Source organism: Oratosquilla oratoria, chromosome 20, assembly GCF_046742065.1.
Source record: "Oratosquilla oratoria isolate Oo_2021 chromosome 20, ASM4674206v1, whole genome shotgun sequence".
NCBI classification, from domain to species: domain Eukaryota; kingdom Metazoa; phylum Arthropoda; class Malacostraca; order Stomatopoda; family Squillidae; genus Oratosquilla; species Oratosquilla oratoria.
Window position 1 is genome coordinate 909,541 of NC_134796.1, and position 21,048 is coordinate 930,588.

The 21,048-nt window shown below is 39.6% G+C and overlaps 2 protein-coding genes across 3 annotated transcripts in view; one reads left to right on the forward strand and one right to left on the reverse strand.

The window, feature by feature from the left end:
- Positions 1–109: 109 nt before the first annotated feature.
- Positions 110–18,699, forward strand: LOC143036368 (uncharacterized). Its single transcript, XM_076203620.1, has 3 exons — positions 110–278; positions 17,691–17,835; positions 17,970–18,699. The coding sequence occupies exons 1-3, from the start codon at positions 120–122 to the stop codon at positions 17,993–17,995; spliced, it is 330 nt and encodes a 109-aa protein (XP_076059735.1). The 5' UTR covers positions 110–119; the 3' UTR covers positions 17,996–18,699.
- The window catches only part of LOC143036367 (uncharacterized), a 27,087-nt gene continuing 10,297 nt past the window's right edge, over positions 4,259–21,048 (reverse strand). The window contains exons 4-8 of one of the 2 annotated variants that reach the window (XM_076203618.1): positions 18,719–18,796; positions 10,156–10,229; positions 9,490–9,625; positions 7,637–7,768; positions 4,259–4,860 (exon numbers count right to left, since the gene is read on the reverse strand). In XM_076203618.1, coding sequence (XP_076059733.1) covers positions 4,699–4,860; positions 7,637–7,768; positions 9,490–9,625; positions 10,156–10,229; positions 18,719–18,796 — 582 coding nt within the window. In that variant the 3' untranslated portion in view covers positions 4,259–4,698. The remainder of the gene's footprint in view (positions 4,861–7,636; positions 7,769–9,489; positions 9,626–10,155; positions 10,230–18,718; positions 18,797–21,048) is intronic. The other variant, XM_076203619.1, reaches the window with a different exon arrangement.

Genomic DNA, 21,048 nt, shown 5'->3' on the forward strand with positions numbered 1-21,048 from the left:
AGTGGTTAATATTAGAGGAGGAAATGTTTGCCAAGTTACTATAGACAGAGTGTAGTATCCTGGTAGTTGGCAGTGGTAACTGTAAATTTGCTATCATTGAAGAGAATCTTTCCTTTTTTATGATTGCTCAGGTAAGGTATCGAGGAGTGGTGAAAAGGCTGAGTCGTCTCATTCGCCACATAGTTCATCACGTCACTGACCATTGGCAAAATTTCATAACATATCATTCCAACAGTATGGATGGAGAAGTGGATCAAGCATTCTTAGTCCGTTTACAGGTAATCTAATTTTGTTTCAGCTTCCAAATTTTAAAAATTTCCAGTGATGTAGATCATAAAGATTGCTGTACTTTAATAATCATTATGACATGTGGTATTTGTATTTCATTACTTATAACTAGTGCCAACTGAATACATTTTTCTATGGCTGACATACAGGCATTGGTACAGGCCCTAATAGAGATCGTGGTGCTGTCCAAGGGTAGTTATTACTCCTGTGCAGATCTCTGACTTTTATGAAATTTGAGTCACCTGGATACAAGATATTGAAGGTTAAGTGTAAATTTGATAAGAGGAAATGGGACTATAGTAGGCTACAAGGAAGAATTTAATGCATTTAGTCCAATACATTAGCCATTTGATGTGTATACTTATGTAGTCATCCAGAATATATATTCTTTTCAGTTGTAACTGATTTAATGCGGTGTGTGGTACAATTTATTTATTGCTTTTTTTGCATGTCAAGATTGTTACCCCTGTCTGGGGTATTGGCTGCATGTTATTGTGGGGTTAAAAGCTGCTTAGCAGCATGCAGCTGATACTTTAGTGTCTACATTGGGTGCCCCAATGGACCAGAGCCACACATCATTTCGTCTATGATAGAGAAAATCTCTATTCATAGATAAATGATGCTACTTTATTATACTGCAACTGGCCCTCTGTTATGCTGACCCCCACTCTTATTACTATGCTGTACTACTTCTCTGAGTATTCATTTCATTTTTTGATGAACCTTGTGGTAGGGGAGAAAGAATACTGCCACAGTGTTCCCACTTGAGTCATAACTAGAGAAAAAAAACCCAGACATAAGAGGGCCTGCGAGTTTTCCAACTAGAACCCTAAGGTTAGAGTCTTTTAATGTGTATGGATGTGGTGCAGATGAGAATAAAAAGGAAGAGATAGGCAGCATGTTTGTGAGAAGAAAAATGGATGCATTGGCACTGAGTGAAACTAAGTTGAAAGGGAGGGGCAAATTTGAGTTTGGGAGGGTGTCAAGAGTGAAGAGAGGGCAAGAGAGAGAATGGGTGACTATACTAGTAAGTGAAGACATAGTTAAACGTGTAGTGGAGTGGAAGGAGGTTTCTTCAAGGCTAATGTGGATGAAGGTGAAACTGGGAAAGGAGATGTGAGTTTTTGTAAGTGCATATGGGCCTGGTAGTGAGAAGTGTGTAGAAGATAGGGAGGCTTTTTGGATAGATTTAAATGAGTGCATAGAGTGATTAGGGAGGAACGTCAATGTAGTAGTACTGAGAGACCTTAATGCCAGGATAGGAAATGAACCAATTGATGGAGTGGTTGGGAAATGTGGAGTTCCAGGAAAGAATTGTAGTGGAGAGTTGATGGTGGAGATGTGTTTAGAAAGAGAGTTAATGATAGCAAATACAGTGTTTCGGAAGAAAGTCAAGCATAAGTGCACATGGGAGAGGGTGGTGGATGGAAGGGTGGTAGATAGAATGTTAATGGACTATGTAGTGGTAGATTGGAGTATAATAGGAAGAGTTAAGGATGTACATGTTCTAAGGGGAGAGAATGGGGGAATATCAGATAATTTTTGGGGGGAAGGTAAGTTGAGAGTGGAGGATAAATGGAGAAAGAGGAAAAGGACAAAAGGTAGGGAGGTGCTTAGAGTGAACTCTTTAAAGGAAAAGGAGGAGTACAAGAAGCTGAGAGAGGAGTGGGAGGGAGTGAAGGATAGAGAAGAGCTAGGAGTGGAGGAGGAATAGGGATGGTTCAAGGAAGGAGTCACAAAGTGTGCAAAAATGGTGTGTGGAATAAGAATGACAGGAGGAAATAGAAGGAAGGGTAGTGAATGATGGGATGAGGAAACAAAGAAGGTAGATGAAGAGAAGAAGCGAGCTTTCACAGATTGATTACAAAATAGGATGAAGGAGTCATATGAGAGGTACAAAGAGAAGAGAAGTAAACCACAAGGTAAAGGAGGCAAAGAGGAGAGTAGGTGTAGAATGGGGTAAGAGTATGACAGAAAATTTTGAAAGTAATAAAAAGATGTTTTGGAAAGAAATTAAGAGAGGAAGACGAGGTGAATCAAGTAGAGAAGAAAAGGTAAAAGGTGCAGATGGAGAGATGATAATGGAAGAGAAGGCAGTAAGGGGAAGATGGGCAGAATATTTAAGGGAGTTGCTAAATGTGAAGGAGGATAGGGAGGGAAAGATAGCTGCAGCGGGAAATGCTAAGAAAATGAGAATGATGAGTGAGGAAAATGGAGGAGAAATAAGGAAGGATGAAGTGAAGGCAGTTGTTAAGATGATAAAAGCAGGTAAGGCACCTGGTCTGGATGGATGCCATGCAGAATGTCTAAAAAAAAGGGGTGCAGTGATTTTGGACTGGCTAGTGGGGTTATTTAATGTTTGCTGGAGAGAGGGTAGGGTACTGGAGGACTGGAAGAGTGCCTGTATAGCTCCACTTAACAAGGGAAAAGGGGACAAGTGTGAATGTAGTAGTTTCAGAGGGATTAGCTTGTTAAGTGTAGTTGGGAAGGTTTATGGAAGGATCTTGATTGAGAGGAACAGAGGGAGTAATTAGTGAGGAACAGTGTGGATTTAGGATGGGTAGAGGTTGTGTAGATCAGATATTTGTGGTAAGACAGATATGTGAGAAAGCTATAGGAAAGGGGAAGGATGTTTTTTGGGCCTTTATGGATCTGGAAAAGGCTTATGACAGGGTAGACAGAAAGGCAATGTGGGAGGTTATGCAGATATATGGGATAGGAGGAAAGCTTTTGGGAGCTGTCAAGAGTTTTTATGAGAGTAGTAGAGCTTTTGTCAGGATTAGAAATGGAGAGAGTGAGTGGTTTGAGGTAAAGGTGGGACTTCGTCAAGGATGCGTTATGTCACCCTGGCTGTTCAACTTATACATGGATGGGGTGGCGCCAGAGGTAAATGCAAGGGTAGTGGGTCAGGAATTGGAGATGGTTAAAGAAAATGAAGAAAATTGGGAGGTGAGCCAGCTGAGGTGTCTGAGAAGTATGATGGGGGATACTAGGCTAGATAGAGTGAGAAATGAGGAGGTGAGGAAGAGAACAGGGGTGGAAAGGGAGTTGGGAGATAGGGTTGATGAAAGAGTATTAGGATAGTTTGTACACTTGGAAAAAATGAGTGAAGAAAGACTAGTAAAAGAGGTATGGAAGACAGATGTGGAGGGAGTGAATATGAGGGGACGTCCTAGGTTTAGGTGGATGGATGGGGTGAATGGGGCTTTGGGGAAGAGGGGAATGTCTGTTGAGGAAGGACGGGAGAGGACAGAAGACAGGGGTGAATGGAGAATGGATGTATAATGATGATGTTGTGATGCATGAGGTGGAATGGACGGGGGGATGGGGGGTGAGGTAGTATGTGTGAGCAAAATTTGACGCAGCCCGAAGGGATTTCTCCCTGTCTTCTCCTTTTTGCATGGGGGGACGGAGAGGGGGGGGGGTTGCCAATTTAATGAAGCTGCCTTGCTATGGATGTGCTGTGTCTTGTGACACTGCTTCTGACCCAGGGCAGTGGATAAGGTGCAGGGATGACCTGTCATGCAGGAGTTGCTAAGATAGGGAGGGTGGAGGGGTGTGGAGTGTATTAAGGGATGGAATGGGTGGGAATGATTTATGCCTTTTCCTTTTTGGCTACCTCCCTAGAAGGGGGAAAAAGCCTTGGTATATGTATGTATGTGTATGTATTGTATTTATAAGCTTACCCAAGCATTTATCATTATATAGTGTAATAAATACTATATTGTTGAAGAAGATGCAGAAACACTAAAATGTCCAGTATATCCTGAAAACACAAAGAAACTGATGTAAACATCAACCAGGTTAGTTGCAGTGGTGAGCCATAGATGGCAGCACATACTGGGTTGGCAAGGTTTGGCATGATATTCAGAGGTCACTATGGGCGATTTGGTTCTGGCAACATAAGGAGAGTTGTTTTTTTTTAAATCTGTGGTGTAGTCTGCTTTCTGCAATTATTGGTAATAAATTTTTAGGGTATATATCTGCATTCTGCACCAAAAGGGTTAAAATATAAAGAAATGGTTACCTCCCTTTTAAGGAGAAAGTCACCCATGGTACACAGATAGATGGACAGGTCTTTAGTACCTTTATTTAGTAATCTTTTGTGACAAGAAATGCAGTGGTATAGAGGAGGGTACCAGAAAGAAGGAATGGTGGAAATTTAAAATCGATCTGTATTTCTCTGTGTGGAAAACAGTCCCTGATCAAAAGAATGTAGTCCACAGGATTGAACAAGTAATTACAATATCTGTTACTTTCCTACTTACCCTAGGGTAACAGTGTGGGTCTTCTGTGATTTTCTTTAAGAATAATAACCTATTTAGTACCCCTACAAGATTAATCCACCTACTGTAACAGTTCTTGCGGAAGACCAGCAACCCCCAGGTAAGGTGTTAATGAAAACACATGCTACTCACCAATTTCAATGAGAGTGTATTTCCCTCGCTTTGCTTCAAAGTTGTCCCTTTTGTCCCAATCATTCCTGGTCTTGTCCTTAAATTTTTTCTTGAAGGCTGCAATGGCTTTATTTTCAGTGAGACCACCTTTCACATCATGTCGTCCAGGCTCTCCCTGTAAACACAGAAACCAGGTCACGCTTCTGTAATAAGAACATTTCCAACTTATTCCAACTACAATTATACACTTTAATACTGTTTGGGAAAATACCTCCTGCAGTGAGAGGTTCACCAACAATGCTGACACATTCAAGAATATAAAAAGTAGAAAGTTTGTGGTGACCTATGTGCCCCCAAGAACGAATGCTTGGAAAGAAAACGAACACACAAAAATGCTAGAAGATACAAGAAAATCACTAAATGAGATACTAATGGGTAAGGGTAACCTAGTAATTATGGGAGACTTCAATTGCAAAGAAATTTGTTGGGACAACATGACAGAACGAGGAGATGACGTGTGGGGCAATGTACTGCTAGACATGACCATGGAGTATACAATGACCCAGTGGGTCAGTGAAAACATAAGGTACAGAAACAATGAAGAGCCATCAAAACTAGATTTAATATTTACAACGGAACCTGAAATAGTGGACAAAGTCCACTACAAGACACCAATTGGAAAGAGTGACCATGTACTCATCGAAACTGTACTAAAGGAAGAAATAGAAATGAAGAGGAGCGAAAAGCATAGGAAAGGAAGATTGATGTACAACAAAACAGACTTTGCAAAACAAAAGACGTTCTTCCAGAATGCAAACTGGGAAAAATTCTATATGGAAGAGACAACAGTGGAAGAGAAATGGAACATACTGTTGGATAATTACAATGAAGGGGTAAACAGGCATGTACCAAGACAAAAGCGAGAGAGAGAGTACATTAAATGTTGGTTCAACAAAAGATGCAGTGAGGCAAAAGATAGAAGGGACAAAGCTTGGAAAAGGTGGAGGAAAGACAAAAAACAAAGCAAATGGCAAATTTATATAAACTATAGAAATGAGTATGTTAATGTGAGAAGAGAGGAGAAAAGGAACCATGAGAAGGATATTATAGATAAATGCAAAGATCAGCCCAAGCTATTCTACCGGTATGTAAATGGTAAACTTAAAACCAAACAGGAACTAGTGAAACTACGCCAAGGAAATATAGAATACACAGAAGAATTAGAGATGGCCGAAATCATGAACAACCACTTTAAATCTGTCTTCACCAGAGAGAAAATACAAAATTGGGACGTAGATAATAACAAACATTCTCCCCACATGAGTGAATTTACAACATCACAAAAAGAAATATCAGAACATCTATCAAAACTGGACGTCAGAAAATCACATGGCCCGGATGGAATTGCAAATTGGATTCTAAAAGAATGCAAAGAAGAGCTAACAGACAAAATGCACATCATAATAAATAGCTCACTCAAGGAAGGAAAGATACCTAATGACTGGAAAAATGCTAACATTGTACCACTATATAAAGGAGGAAACAAGGAAGAACCCACCAACTATAGACCAGTATCACTAACAAGCACTATAGCCAAAATTTGTGAGAAAATCATCAAGAATAGATGGGTAAAACACCTGGAAGATAACAACATATTAAACCCAAGACAATTCGGGTTCAGACAAGGTAGATCATGCACCACAAACTTGATATGCTTCTACTCAAGACTAATAGACATAGTGCAAGAAAGAAACGGATGGGCTGATTGTGCATTCCTAGACTTGCAAAAAGCATTTGACAAAGTACCACACAGAAAACTACTAAAAAAACTGGAACACATAGGAGGAATACAAGGTAACCTTCTAAAATGGATGGAGGACTTCCTGACTGGAAGAAAGATGAGAGTAGTACTCAGAAAAAATATTCAGATTGGAAAGAGGTGATCAGTGGAGTACCGCAAGGATCTGTACTGGCTCCAATAATATTTGCTATCTATATGAATGATATGGACGAGGGCGTGAACTGTTACATGAGCTTCTTTGCTGATGATGCCAAACTGTTAAAGAAAGTAGAAACTGATAAGGACTGTGAAGCACTGCAAGAAGATCTGAATAGGGTATGGAACTGGAGTCAGGAATGGTAAGTGGATTTTAATACTAAGAAGTGTAGCATAATGGAGTTTGGAAAAAGCAAAAACAGAATATCAAGAAAATATACAATTGGAACCAAGGAAGTAAAGAAAGTAGGTTCCGAAAAAGACTTGGGAGTTATGATCACAAACGACTTGTCCTATGATACACAGATTAACAAAATTGTCGGGAAGACTTACAACTTGCTAAGATCAATAAAAGTGGCTTTTGCTTACCTGGACGAAGACATGATAAAAAAAATTTTGGTTACATTGATAAGGCCTAGACTAGAGTATGCGGCGACACTGTGGTCCCCCAGTACCAAAAAGAACATAAAGAAAATAGAAAGAATCCAAAGAGCAGCTACAAAAATGGCACCTGCACTTGCATACCTATCATATGAGGAGTGATTGGCTAAACTGGAGCTACCGACACTGGAGGAAAGAAGAGAGAGAGAGGAGACCTACTGACCATCTACAGAATCATGAAAGGCACAGAGATACTTGATAGAGAAGAATTACTAAACTGGGACAAGAGAAACACAAGAGGACATGGAAAGAAATTAAGAAAACATAGCTATAGAAGAGAACTGAAGAAAAACAGTTTTCCACATAGAGTTTTAGACACTTGGAACAAACTGGATAATGAAATAGTAAGTGCAAAAACCATTCACGAGTTTAAAAGCAAACTAGACACTGAGAGATACAATGGTGGGACACCAGCATAGCTCCCCTTCCTGCAAAATACAACTAGGTAAATTCATTGAGCATCTATGTACTTACAACTTGTCCCCATTTGGTGAAACAAACATAATTCACTTACAATTCGTCCCCATTTGGTGAAATAAACATAGTTCTTGCCAGCCTTAGCCACCTGCATGATGTAGAACTTGTTTTGGTTATCATCAATGTTAGTTAGACTGAGTATACAGGCAAAGTCCTCACGCACTTCAACCTATTGAAAAACAACTACATTTAGAAAATGCACTTAAAATTGTAAACAAACCATAAGTTTATTTTTTTAAATGCATCTGACAAGTTAGCTAAATTTTGTTTTATTCAGCAAGACTTCAGTGATATAAGGACAAATACAAAGTGAGTAATTGAAAGGAACTGACCCTATGTTTATTGATTGGAACTATCAGTAGTTTAAGGCAGTGTATATACAGGGTGCGGCAACATAACTTCCTTTTTTATAATGCGTGGTAATCTGGCTGTAGAAGTAATAACGGGGTGGGCGTGGTTTAATTTGACAGGGCCGTTCTGAAAGTTTTCTTGGAAATACAGTCAGTCGCTATCATGCGTTGGAGTAGTGAGGAGCGTGCGTTTGCCGTCGAAGCTTACTTTTCGAATCGTCAGTCTGTTATTGCAACCAAGCGCGCCTTTCGAAATCGTTTCAATGTACCCCCGAGAGGCCCTGTTCCGGACTGGAAATCAATTGTTACATGGGTCACTACGTTCAGGCAAACTGGGAGTACTACACGACGAAGAACTGGAGTACCTCGGCCCATCAGATCACCTGAGAACATTGAGGCAGTGAGAGCTTCAGTCTTGCAATCCCCACGGCGTTCTGCGCGCAAACATGCCTCTGCCCTTGGACTTTCTGATCGTTCAGTGAGGCGAATACTTCACGATGACCTTCATTACCATCCTTACAAGATGGTGATTGTGCAGGAACTCTCCGTACGTGATTTCACTTCACGAAGGAACGCATGTGAGGCACTTCTTGAAAACGTTCCTGAAGACGCTATTGTTTACTTTAGTGATGAAGCACATTTTCATTTGACTGGATGCGTCAACAAACAAAACATGCGCTACTGGGCTGACACCAATCCCCATGAATTGCATGAAAGGCCTTTGCATTCACCTAAAGTCACAGTGTGGTGTGCAATTTCCTCCACTGGAATTGTTGGTCCTTGGTTTTTTGAAGAAAATGAGGTCACAGTGACAGTGAATTCAGACCGGTATGTAAACATGTTGGAGGATTTTTTTTTTCCCACGAATTGAAGAATTGGACCTAGGGGATATTTGGTTTCAACAGGACGGAGCAACGGCTCACACTTCAAGGGCATCGATGGCTGTTTTGAGGGAACATTTTCCGGAGCGCCTCATTTCAATAAGGGGCGATTTGGAGTGGCCAGCCCGTTCCCCCGATTTGTCCCCTTGTGATTTTTATTTGGGGGGATATTTGAAATCCCGTGTTTATGTCAACCGCCCGAGAAGCCTACCAGACTTGAAGGCCAACATCCGAGAAGAAATTGCCAATATACCCGCTGATACGCTGGTGAGGATCATGACAAACACCCGAAATCGGTATATGCAGTGTATGGACAATGGGGGACGTCACCTACCTGATATGATTTTCAAAACTGTGTGAAACAAAACTTTAAATATGTACTATAATTATGAAACAAAATTAAAACCTTTCTGATTTATACATCTTGTTTTATTGCCTTTTGGAAAAAGGAAGTTATGTTGCCGCACCCTGTATATATTTTTTTTTTTTCTCCCAAGGCCCCACTCTAGTGAGTAGTACCACACTATCCCTAGCAAAGAGGTTTATAAGCTCTTGAAATTGCCAATGATTGCTTCATTCACATTCTCTGCTCATTTATTCAGCACCTGAACTGATATGCTATCTGATGTCAGATTCATCAATCTACACCTATTACTTACTCCTTCGTACAATCTTGCCAACGATTCGTCAGGGCTAACTGTCTTTTTTGTTGTGCCTTCCTGCTTAACAGTTTCTATGGCCTTTGGCAGCTTGCTGGTCTCACCCAGCTCCTTCTGACGTTTTGCAGGAGGTTCTCTGATGAAGGAGTCACAATATCAATTAAGAGAGATATTATGCAAATGTACGAATAAATAAAACATCATCACAAGGAATTGACAACTACAATGATATTTCTAGTTATCAGGTACAAATGATTTGTGCCTTCTAGTGGTGGTCCTGCAAGACAGACATCAGAAAGAATAAATGTCCTGCTACTCATCCTCAGAACTTGTTAACACTTTTATTTCCAGATGTATTTCTCCCACCTTTTCATACAAGAACAACTGATAACCAGCAACATTTTCCTTCCTCCTGCTATTGTAAGTTTGTGCAACTGAAACTATCCCACACTAATACAATACAGACAAAAGTCCACAGTTTCTTCATAGAAAGACCTATGGGAAAACCTGAGAACTGTTAACAGCCTGTGTGGGGAGGCAGATTTGCAGTCAGTGAAACTTGAGGCAACATTTTCTACACTAAGGCCTACGAGATTAGACAGTGGTTGTGGCCAGATTTCTAGGGAACCCAAATGCTACAAATTGTGTATAATTACAAATACTTACTCTTCCTCTTCTTCTGGCTCCTCCTTCACAACCGGGGCAGGAGCCTGTGCTGCTCTTTTGCATCCTTGTTGCATCTGTAGGTAAATAAAGGCATATCTATATTTACAGTACCAAACCTTATATATTACAATAACTTTTATTTCCTTAGCTCAGTTGAGAGACCAATGATGGTGACCTGAAGGTCATGGTCACATGAAATGGATATCAGAGAGAAATGTCTCCTTGTTTCTGACCTTCAAAACCCATCAAGACTAACCCCCATATGGGGGTGCAACCCAAAGGGGCTGACACTGTCTCCAGATTAGCCCAAAGATCTCTCTTACAAACTTCAACTGCATTTTCTCTATATTTTCACGGGCAACAGGCAACTGCTCCCATCCAGGTGTTACAGGAACAGCTGCACACAAAATACACTAAAAGCACTGAATTTGCCAAGTTTGAAAGATAAAAGAGAAAGAGATGATACGACATGATTACAACAGTATTCATATCACCAATGGGGGCAGACTACATTAACAGAAGAGATCTCTTGGTTAATGATAGGAGGGCTTTAAGAGGTCACAAGAACAAATCAATGAAGACTGCATGTCTAAAGGATGTGAAGAAGAAATGCACTTTTCCATATATTCACATAAATACTTGGAATAGCTTAAAAGGTGATATGGCTTAACCTGGACCAATACATGAACTCAAATCTAAATATGATGACTGGAAATCAAGGATATAGATTAAGTTGGAACTGTACATGAATCACAGTGGGTCTTCGTTGAGTTATATTTTATATATATATATATATATATATATATATATATATATATATATATATATATATACACATATAAATATACATATATATATATTATATGTGTGTGGAAATACTATTAAAAATTTAGAGAAAAAACTTTATGCTGAAAGATACAAAGACGGATCACCACGAGCATAGCTCCCTTCCTGTATAATACAACTAAGCAAATACACACACACTTCATCGGATGGACAAACTGCTAAATTGGGTGGAAGACTTTTATGCAAGAAAGAAAAATGAGAGTAGTGATAAGAGGCCAACACTCAAAATGGGATGAAGTAATAAGTGGGGTTCCACAAGGAACAGTTCTGGCCCCAATAATGTTTGCTATATATATTAATGATATGGATGAAGGAATTGAAAGCTTGAAAGAATACAAAGAGCAATTACAAAATTGGCACCTACACTCTCAAAACTATCGTATGAAGAGAGACTAGCAAAATTTGAACTACAGACACTAGAGCAAAGAAAAGAGAGAGGAGATTTGATAGCTATTTACAGAATCATGAAAGGCATAGAAATTACTGATAGAATCTGATAAAATGGGATGAGAGAAATACAAGAGGACATGGAAAGAAAATTAAAAAAGACAGCTATAGAAGAGATCTGAAAAAGAACAGCTTTCCTCACAGAGTAATAGACAGTTGGAACAAGTTAGATGAGAAAGTGGTTTGTGCGAAAACAATACATGAATTTAAAAATAGTTTAAATAAAATGAGATATGAAGACGGGACACCACGAGCATAGCTCCCCTTCCTGTAAAATACAACTAGGTAAATACACACACACACACACTTCATTGGATGGACAAACTGCTAAATTGGATGGAAGACTTTTTGCAAGAAAGAAAAATGAGAGTAGTAGTGATAAGAGACCAACACTCAAAATGGGATGAAGTAATAAGCGTGGTTCCACAAGGAACAGTTCTGGCCCCAATAATGTTTGCTATATATATTAATGATATGGATGAAGAAATTGAAAGCTTGAAAGAATACAAAGAGCAATTACAAAATTGGCACCTACACTCTCAAAACTATCATATGAAGAGAGACTAGCAAAACTTGAACTACATAAACTAGAGCAAAGAAGAGAGAGAGGAGATTTGATAGGTATTTACAGAATCATGAAAGGCATAGAAATTACTGATAGAATCTGATAAAATGGGATGAGAGAAATACAAGAGGACATGGAATGAAAATAAAAAAAGACAGCTATAGAAGAGACCTGAAAAAGAACAGCTTTCCTCACAGAGTAGTAGACAGTTGGAACAAGTTAGATGAGAAAGTGGTGTGTGCAAAAACAATACATGAATTTAAAAATAGTTTAGATAAAATGAGATATGAAAATGGGACACCACAAGCATAGCTCCCCTTCCTGTAAAATACAGCTAGGTAAATACACACACTTCATCGGATGGATGGCGTAGAGTACGTTCTGAAGAAAAAGTGAATTTTTCGTGGATCCCAAAGCAAAGAAAGTACCTATTGTATTTACAGGGGGGGGGGATTGCTCGTGGTGTAGCGGAAAAAGGAGAAGGGGAGGGATTACTGAGGGAAATGGAAGGTAATGAGGAAGGGAAGGCTTGGTCCAAGAGGTCAAACGGCTTGTAAACAAAAGACAGACCGATGATTTGGATTTTGGTGATGCGACTAACAAAAATGTAAAGATTAGAAACATAGATAAGAGCAGTTCAATGGAAGGTGAGGATAATAACCTCCAAGGATTTAATGGGGGGGGGGCGGATACCAGCCTCCCCCAACTAGCAAATCTGGAGGAAAAACTTGATCAAATGACCGAACATTGGGAGATTAGGTTCGGTTGATTCACACTATCGGTCCGGTCGCGCTCCACTCCCGCTCCGCTCTCGGTCCGGTCCAATATTGTCTCATTAATTTCAATGGAAGCATTCACACTTGCGCTCTCGCTCCGGTCTCGCTCCGGTCACGGTTCCGTCAAAATATATTTTTACTGGAGCGAGACCGGAGCGTGACTGGACCGTGAGCGCCAGTGTGAACTCAGTTGCCACGGTCCTGCTCCACTCCAGTCGAGATTCAGCCTTCATATAAGCAAGTAGTGTTTCCTTCTGTCCTACCAAACCATGGGTAATCCAAAGGAAACACCACAATGGGATCATGAGAAAGTTAGAAAAATGATAAAAATACATTTTCTTTTTATTTATCACTGATACAATGACAATGCGCACAGCGAGGATATTCATAAGCACCAACTGAATACAATATAACCTACAAAACTTACTTTAATTTTGTGGATTTAGATGAAATGCTAATAGAATTAGTCAAAAGGTAAACCGGAGCTGTATGACCTGACTTCGCTGCACTACAGTGATAATGTTTGCATACTTATCATATTGCCAAGGTACTGAGATAAAAAAATACACATTATGAACCCAAGAAAGAAATTCCATATGTATAATAACAACCTATTATCCACTGCGGAAATGCATCTCCTTAGCTCACTCAACAAATATTCCTACACAAGTTTGTCTACTTATATTTTATCATTTTGCCAAGGCATTGAATCAGCTGGGGAGCTGAAATAATCTTTCAGTGTTTCTCTCGCGCCAAAAGCCTCCTTTGTAGCATTTCCCCCTCTTCCTCTCATTGGACGTACTGTGTTTGATGGAGGCATGACAACAGTATCTGGTAATGCAACAGCATTTGGGTGTATCAGATTGTGAAGTATGTATGTTGTTGTAATTATTGCATTAGCGTTAGAAGGCATAGCTTTAGGTTTCCTTAAATATATTCTGAAGGTTTGCATTAGCATACCAAATGTGCACTCAACTATCCTCCTGGCTCTAGATAATCTATAATTAAAAATCCTCTTCTCTATCTTATGTTCAGTCTGTGAACCTGGGTAGGGCCTCATCAAATTTCTCTTCAGCGGGAAAGCCTCATCTCCCACTATAACGTATGGTGCAAGCACATCAGTGCCAGGAAGTGCAGCATCTTCTTGTACATTTCAAGTCATCCTCAATTTTGGATAGTATTTTCTCAAATGTTCCTTTCTTCATTCTGAAATAGCTGTGGAATTTACTCTCATCATCAATAAGACGAGGATACAGAGTATGAAATTCTCCTTCAGTCTTCCTATCTTGCAACATAGGATGAACCCACAATCTCTTTCTTTTTCTATTTTTTTTGGGGGGGGCTTCAAGTGCAATAGCGATTATTGCCAACTCGGCGTCAGAAAAGTCACACATCCTTCGTAACTGATGGTAAGACTTCTACTGGTGTCGAGGGAGGGGGGATGACGGGAACGAGAGCGGACCGTACGTGTGAATACCTCAGAACCGAGAGCGGAGCGCGACTGGACCGATAGTGTGAATCAACCCTGAATACCTCAGAACCGGAGCGGAGCGCGACCGGACCGATAGTGTGAATCAACCCTAAGGGTTGATTCACACTATCGGTCCGGTCGCGCTCCACTCTCGGTCTGCTCTCGGTTCTGAGGCATTCACACGTACGGTCCGCTCTCGCTCCCGTCATCGCCCCTCCCTCGATACCAGTAGAAGTCTTACCATCAGTTACGAAGGAAGTGTGACTTTTCTGACGCCGAGTTGGCAATATTCGCTATTGCACTTGATGAAGAAGAAGAAGGAAAACAAAATAGAAAAAGAAAGAGATTGTGGGTTCATCCGATGTTGCAAGATAGGAAGACTGAAGGAGAATTTCATACTCTGTATCCTCGTCTTATTGATGATGAGAGTAAATTCCACAGCTATTTCAGAATGAAGAAAGGAACATTTGAGAAAATACTATCCAAAATTGAGGATGACTTGAAATGTACAAGAAGATGCTGCACTTCCTGGCACTGATGTGCTTGCACCATACGTTATAGTGGGAGATGAGGCTTTCCCGCTGAAGAGAAATTTGATGAGGCCCTACCCAGGTTCACAGACTGAACATAAGATAGAGAAGAGGATTTTTAATTATAGATTATCTAGAGCCAGGAGGATAGTTGAGTGCACATTTGGTATTCTAGTGCAAACCTTCAGAATATATTTAAGGAAACTTAAAGCTATGCCTTCTAACGCTAATGCAATCATTACAACAACATGCATACTTCACAATCTGATACACCCAAATGCTGTTGCATTACCAGATACTGTTGTCATGCCTCCATCAAACACAGTACGTCCAATGAGAGGAAGAGGGGGAAATGCTACAAAGGAGGCTTTTGGCGCGAGAGAAACACTGAAAGATTATTTCAGCTCCCCAGCTGGTTCAATGCCTTGGCATAATGATAAAATATAAGTAGACAAACAAACTTGTGTAGGAATATTTGTTGAGTGAGCTAAGGAGATGCATTTCCGCAGTGGATAATAGGTTGTTATTATACATATGGAATTTCTTTCTTGGGTTCATAATGTGTATTTTTTTTTCTCAGTACCTTGGCAATATGATAAGTATGCAAACATTATCACTGTAGTTCAGCGAAGTCAGGTCATACAGCTCTGGTTTACCTTTTGACTAATTCTATTAGCATTTCATATAAATCCACAAAATTAAAGTAAGTTTTGTAAGTTATATTGTATTCAGTTGGTGCTTATGAATATCCTCGCTGTACGCATTGTCATTGTATCAGTGATAAATAAAAAGAAAATGTATTTTTATCATTTTTCTAACTTTCTCATGATCCCATTGTGGTGTTTCCTTTGGATTATCCATGGTTTGGTAGGACAGAGGGTAACACTACTTGCTTATATGAAGGCTGAATCTCGACTGGAGTGGAGCAGGACCGTGGCAACTGAGTTCACACTGGCGCTCACGGTCCAGTCTCGCTCCGGTAAAAATATCTTTTGACGGAACCGTGACCGGAGCGAGACTGGAGCGAGAGCGCCAGTGTGAATGCTTCCATTGAAATTAATGAGACAATATTGGACCGGACCGAGAGCGTAGCGGGAGTGGAGCGCGACCGGACCGATAGTGTGAATCAACCCTAAAGGTTTCCCGGTGTTGTGGGTACCATAAATGGCACACATTAGAATGGGACCTTTCGCAGTCAGGCTCGTAGTTTCCTATTAGCGCTAGAATTTTCAATAGTCTCAGATTTCATGAGGCAAAGGGGTGACTTAGCTAATTTGGAAACCAATAAAAAAAATATATATATACAAGATAAATTGCTGCATAAGTGTATTTAGAATTAAAAACATGACTCTTAATGTTATAAATTTTACTTACTGGTGTGTGCTAAGGCTTTGTTAATTTGATTATAAGATAAAACTAAAAATAGGTAATTATTTTTACTGAAGTAAGTATAAGCATTAAAAATCAGAGGATGTTAATTTCGGTTGGTGCATTTTATCTGAGAGTGTCGAAAAATAATGGATATCACTGTCACGTCCTGTATATGAAGATAATTAATCAGCCTCGCTCTCCTAGTATACAATGGCACAAGCAACTTCCGCAAAGCCTTTCGAGTAGACGAAGACTATTATATTACATTACATTAAGCTACTAAAGCAGTACCCAGCCATTTGGAATATCAAGTGCAAAGAATATAAGATGAGAAATATAAAAAGTACAAACATCGAAAGCTGACTTCTTTTCTTTAACAAAATGTAATGTGCGGAATGAAGACATTACCAAAAAACTTTGTACCCTGAAAACACAGTTTCACACAGGGAAATGACTGCCATCAATGCATCAAAGAAGTCTGGTATTGGCAGGAAAAATGTATACACTCCAAAGCTGTGGTGGTTTAATGATTAAATGAGTAGAGCGTCGGCGGACATCCTCTTCCCGTGAAAGCCAAATGATACTGAGATCTGGTTCGCGCAAGGTATTGGCAGTGATGCAGCCTGTCCGTACGCTAGTAACAAGTTTTCAACACGACTACTGCATCAAGTCGCTGATGCGTGATGGTACGTGTGGACGGGGCTTTAGTAATCGTACCGGAAAAAAGTCTTCGATACAAAAATAAATTTTCTATACATTACATAGATTTGCCTATTGCTTGGTGCATTCAATTGAAAGTATATATCGGTATATGTCCATTGAAGTCGGTAGAAAATGACAAATTGCTTGGCTTGATACAATTATAGGCTGTTTTACGAATATCTGTAATTATAAATAGAGGCTCAAACAATGCTATATGCCGTTTGCAATCATGAAATTAATTGACTTAAATTTCAGACACAATAATGTGCAACGAAATACCTCTGTAAGTCTATAATACTTGCCCAAAAAAGTAATTATTTTTCGGCAAGAATTACAAAATCTGGCGGTGTCTGGTATCAAATCTCTCTGCGAAAGGTCCCATCATGGTTCCCAGTGTCGATGAACATTTATATGTAAATAGAAAACGATACCATAACATCAACGTGCAAGTCGTATTCGATGCCAAGTACAGGATACTTGATGTTTTGTCAAGGTGGCCTGGCTCAGTACATGATGCCAGGATATTGGACGAGTCTGGCTTGAAGGCACTTTTTGAAAAAAATAATGTCCCAGCTGGATGCTACCTTCTAGGAGACTGGCTATCCTTGCAAGGAGTGGTTGCTGACGCCTTATCTAAACCCCCTGGCTGGCGTTCAGACAAACTATAACATGGAAGTTAAAATCATGTGTCTTATGCTATATAGTACAGTTTATTTTAATGGGGGCATTGTTCTCTCCAGTCTAGGTAGTAGTCATTAATGTGATAACCAAAATACCAATATAGTATAGAATTACTCAGTACAGATTTCCTCTTCAACACTTTACAGCTTATAGATGCTACTGTATATACTGCAAGACCTCACCTTATGATAACTCACCTGGTGGGGCCACATCCCCTCTCATTGGACCAAATAACTGCCATAGGGTGGAAATGGCCCAAGTCTCTACAGTGTACTCCAATCACATGGACAGGTATACAGGCAATCATTTTATGTAATGTGGGATTGGTTTTGTGTTCCCTGGTACATATGTCAGATTGTATGTTGGTTTGTAGTCTTGTTTGGATTGATTGTGAATTTCTCTAGATTGGTTAACTATTATTGCAGAGCACACAAGAGGACGCGTTGTGTAGTAGATAGGAGATTGGGCAGCTCAAGCGACGGTTCCATGTACTAATGGTGAAGTACGATTGTTCCCAGAGAAGACATGCAAAATCGTCTATGTCTGTGCTCTGCTCCACAACATGTGCAAGCAGTTTAACATTCCCCTGCCTATCAACGAGGAAGATGAACTGTTCGACGATGCAGCTGAAAGGGACGTGTAGCCAAGCCCTTCCTTATTTAATTATTGTATATATTTATTGTATATGTATCTCCTTTAATGTATATGTCACACATCTTTATTATACATGAGTACTTAATATCAACATATATCTATTGTAAATGTTTTGTATAAGTAAGCCTATGTAGTCATTACATTATATAAGTGCCTATACATAATTATATAACCGAATATATATACGTCATTAGGCGTCTATGCCAATTGTACACGTCGTAGAATTAAGGAACTAAATATATGTTACCCTTAACCATTTTGCATGCATATTCATCATTAAATGTAATTGTTCTCTTGTTGCTGTATATTTCTATGTATATACCTAGATATGTTAGTATGTATTGTTTTGCCCAATCTTTTTCCCGCCTAGCAACAATGTAACAGAAAGTAGGCCACGGGCGCGTCTTAATGCCCAGCTAGGCCCCCCAAGCATTCGCTTGTGACAGATCACTTCCTGTCTTACTTGTGTGTAGATCTCCGCAATAAACTCCTACCAAAATACTGCGTGTTTGGCACTTACCACAGACGTACTAGGTGCAGATGAAGAAGAAGAGCCAGGTGAAGCAGAGATACCTCCTACTCCTGGTAGACCGGCTGGCTGTAACGGACATCCATTTCGATATTACATTGCCAGTTTTCATTTCAGGTATTTGCTACTTATCCTTATCAATTCTTATGAATATACTGTGCTGTATACTGCACAATACAGTATACTGTATACATTACAATATATGTTCACTAAATTAATAAAGGTTTAAGTACAGTACAGTACTGTACTTAACTACCCTTGCTCAGAGATGCAGTACTGTGCATAAATATTTGTGATTGGTGCCATTCTTAGTTTCTAAACTGTACTAAATTATTGTACATTAATTTATATTGCAGTAGACCAGTGGCTGAGTGAGGTATCATGAAGGTGAGATTGCTGTTGCAGTGCTCTCTCTCTACTACCAAGTTTTCATTCCACTTATAATCAAAAGTGAAAGATAAAATGAATTGAAACAAATATAGTTTATAAAATAATATAATTTGTATTTTTTTCCTGTACAATGTTTTCAAACATACGGTGCGATGCGCCTTCGTCCAAAACTGTCTGTCGTTGGTTAATAAGAACTAAAAAACACACATACGATATTTATGTGCTATCATGATACTCTATTAATAAATTTTGAACAACTGCATTAATAACACTGTTTTATGCGTGAAATTTTTAATAATATGTTCAATTACATGTTCATAAGCTGCTAACTTCAGCATTGTTTAATTAACGGGCTTTGACTGTTTACTAGCTAACATTTGTTAGTTAAGCATTGGGGCATAACTTTTAGTGGTTTTCTGTTAGCTAGCAGAGATTGTTAAGGCTAACAAAAAAGTTTTATGTATATGGCACCAGGAAAACATGTTCCAATAATAATTTATCCTGACAAAATTCCCTCGTACTGTCAGTCTGCATAAATTTAGTAGTTGCTTGGTTTTTCAGTGTGCGTGTGAACTGTTAAAACCAAAGACTAGCAGTCCACAATGAGAGAGAGTGAATAGGAAAAGTGGATAACGTAAATTTGACAGGAGGATACAGTGTGGGTGGATGGATGGGGTGGGGGAAACCCGGATGCATGTGGAAGAGCGAGAGATGGATTATGAACGGATGAAAGGATGACGCGGTTCGAAGTGACATTTGTGGCAACACGCCACATCTGCTGCAGTGTCTCCTAATTGTACATATGTTAACTGTACATAATATTATTTATCTCCATCAAATCATTGTATACATCCATTATAATTAAAACATTATATTGTAAATAATTTACCACATCCATGGATTATCATCATATAGCGGAATCTATTTGTATATACTTTTATTTGCATACGCTTTCTAAAGCGTTTATTTATTATGTACATATTGTGTAGGTAATGGCGGACTGCATGTGTCGTACACAAAAAATTATGATTAATCTCCCTTAATAACTGTACACCCAATGCTGCTGTTATGAATGGTGACCGTTTATGATCAAATTAGAGGGAGGGTGGGGGAAAAGTGTAGTACATATGGGGATGAAATGGGTGGGAGTTTTTGTATGCCCTTCCCTACCTGGGTATATCCCATGAAAGCGGGGAAAGCCGTGGTATATGTAAGTGATTGGGCAGTATTATCAGCGATAACATCCATTCCACACCAACTCCCGCCTTCGAGAAGCACTCTCCCAAGGTCTAAAAAAAAAAAGTCAGACCGTTTGAATTATTGTGCACAGCTTCTGACGTCATTAGGCTGGGTCCGTTTTCTCTTTGTGAAACGCTGAAGAAAACTGTGTAACGCCAAGGAAGACAGGAACTATAATATTTTATATTATATATCATATACTATATATTCATATATATATAGACAGGAACTATAATATCTTATATATATATTTTGTATAATATTTGTCAGAATATAACTAATTGCGTGGAGCGGTGCGAGCGAAGGCAACAACATACCCGAACGACGCACCAGCTTCAAATGACAGCTATAGGACCCGCGAACCCCACTTTGAACAGCCAGGAGACGTTCACGGGTCCGCTGCGCCAACTCCCTCGAAATTCGGTCGGAAGTGGTTAGATCTGTTATTCCTTAGATCTTGCACTCTCCCACTTACGCTCACGTATTTGTAAGTGTAGTCGCCGGTGATATTTTCCTAACAATTAACCAATTACTCACGTTCCCTGGTTCCCGAACCCCCCCCCCCCAACAACCACTCTAATTCATACCCCCTTCCTTTTTCCGTCACACTCAACATATAACACCAAGACATAGTAATTATGCCTAACCCATTGCGCTAAAGACCTGTATCAAGTCATCTCTGAATCTATGTT

Bases quoted from the DNA above. Each gene is read 5' to 3' on its own strand.
- LOC143036368 (XM_076203620.1), top strand. From the start codon at position 120: ATGATTGCTCAGGTAAGGTATCGAGGAGTGGTGAAAAGGCTGAGTCGT. The intron at 279-17,690 runs GTAATCTAATTT...AACACTTTACAG, and splicing joins CATTCTTAGTCCGTTTACAG to CTTATAGATGCTACTGTATA. The intron at 17,836-17,969 runs GTATACAGGCAA...CTATTATTGCAG, and splicing joins TACTCCAATCACATGGACAG to AGCACACAAGAGGACGCGTT.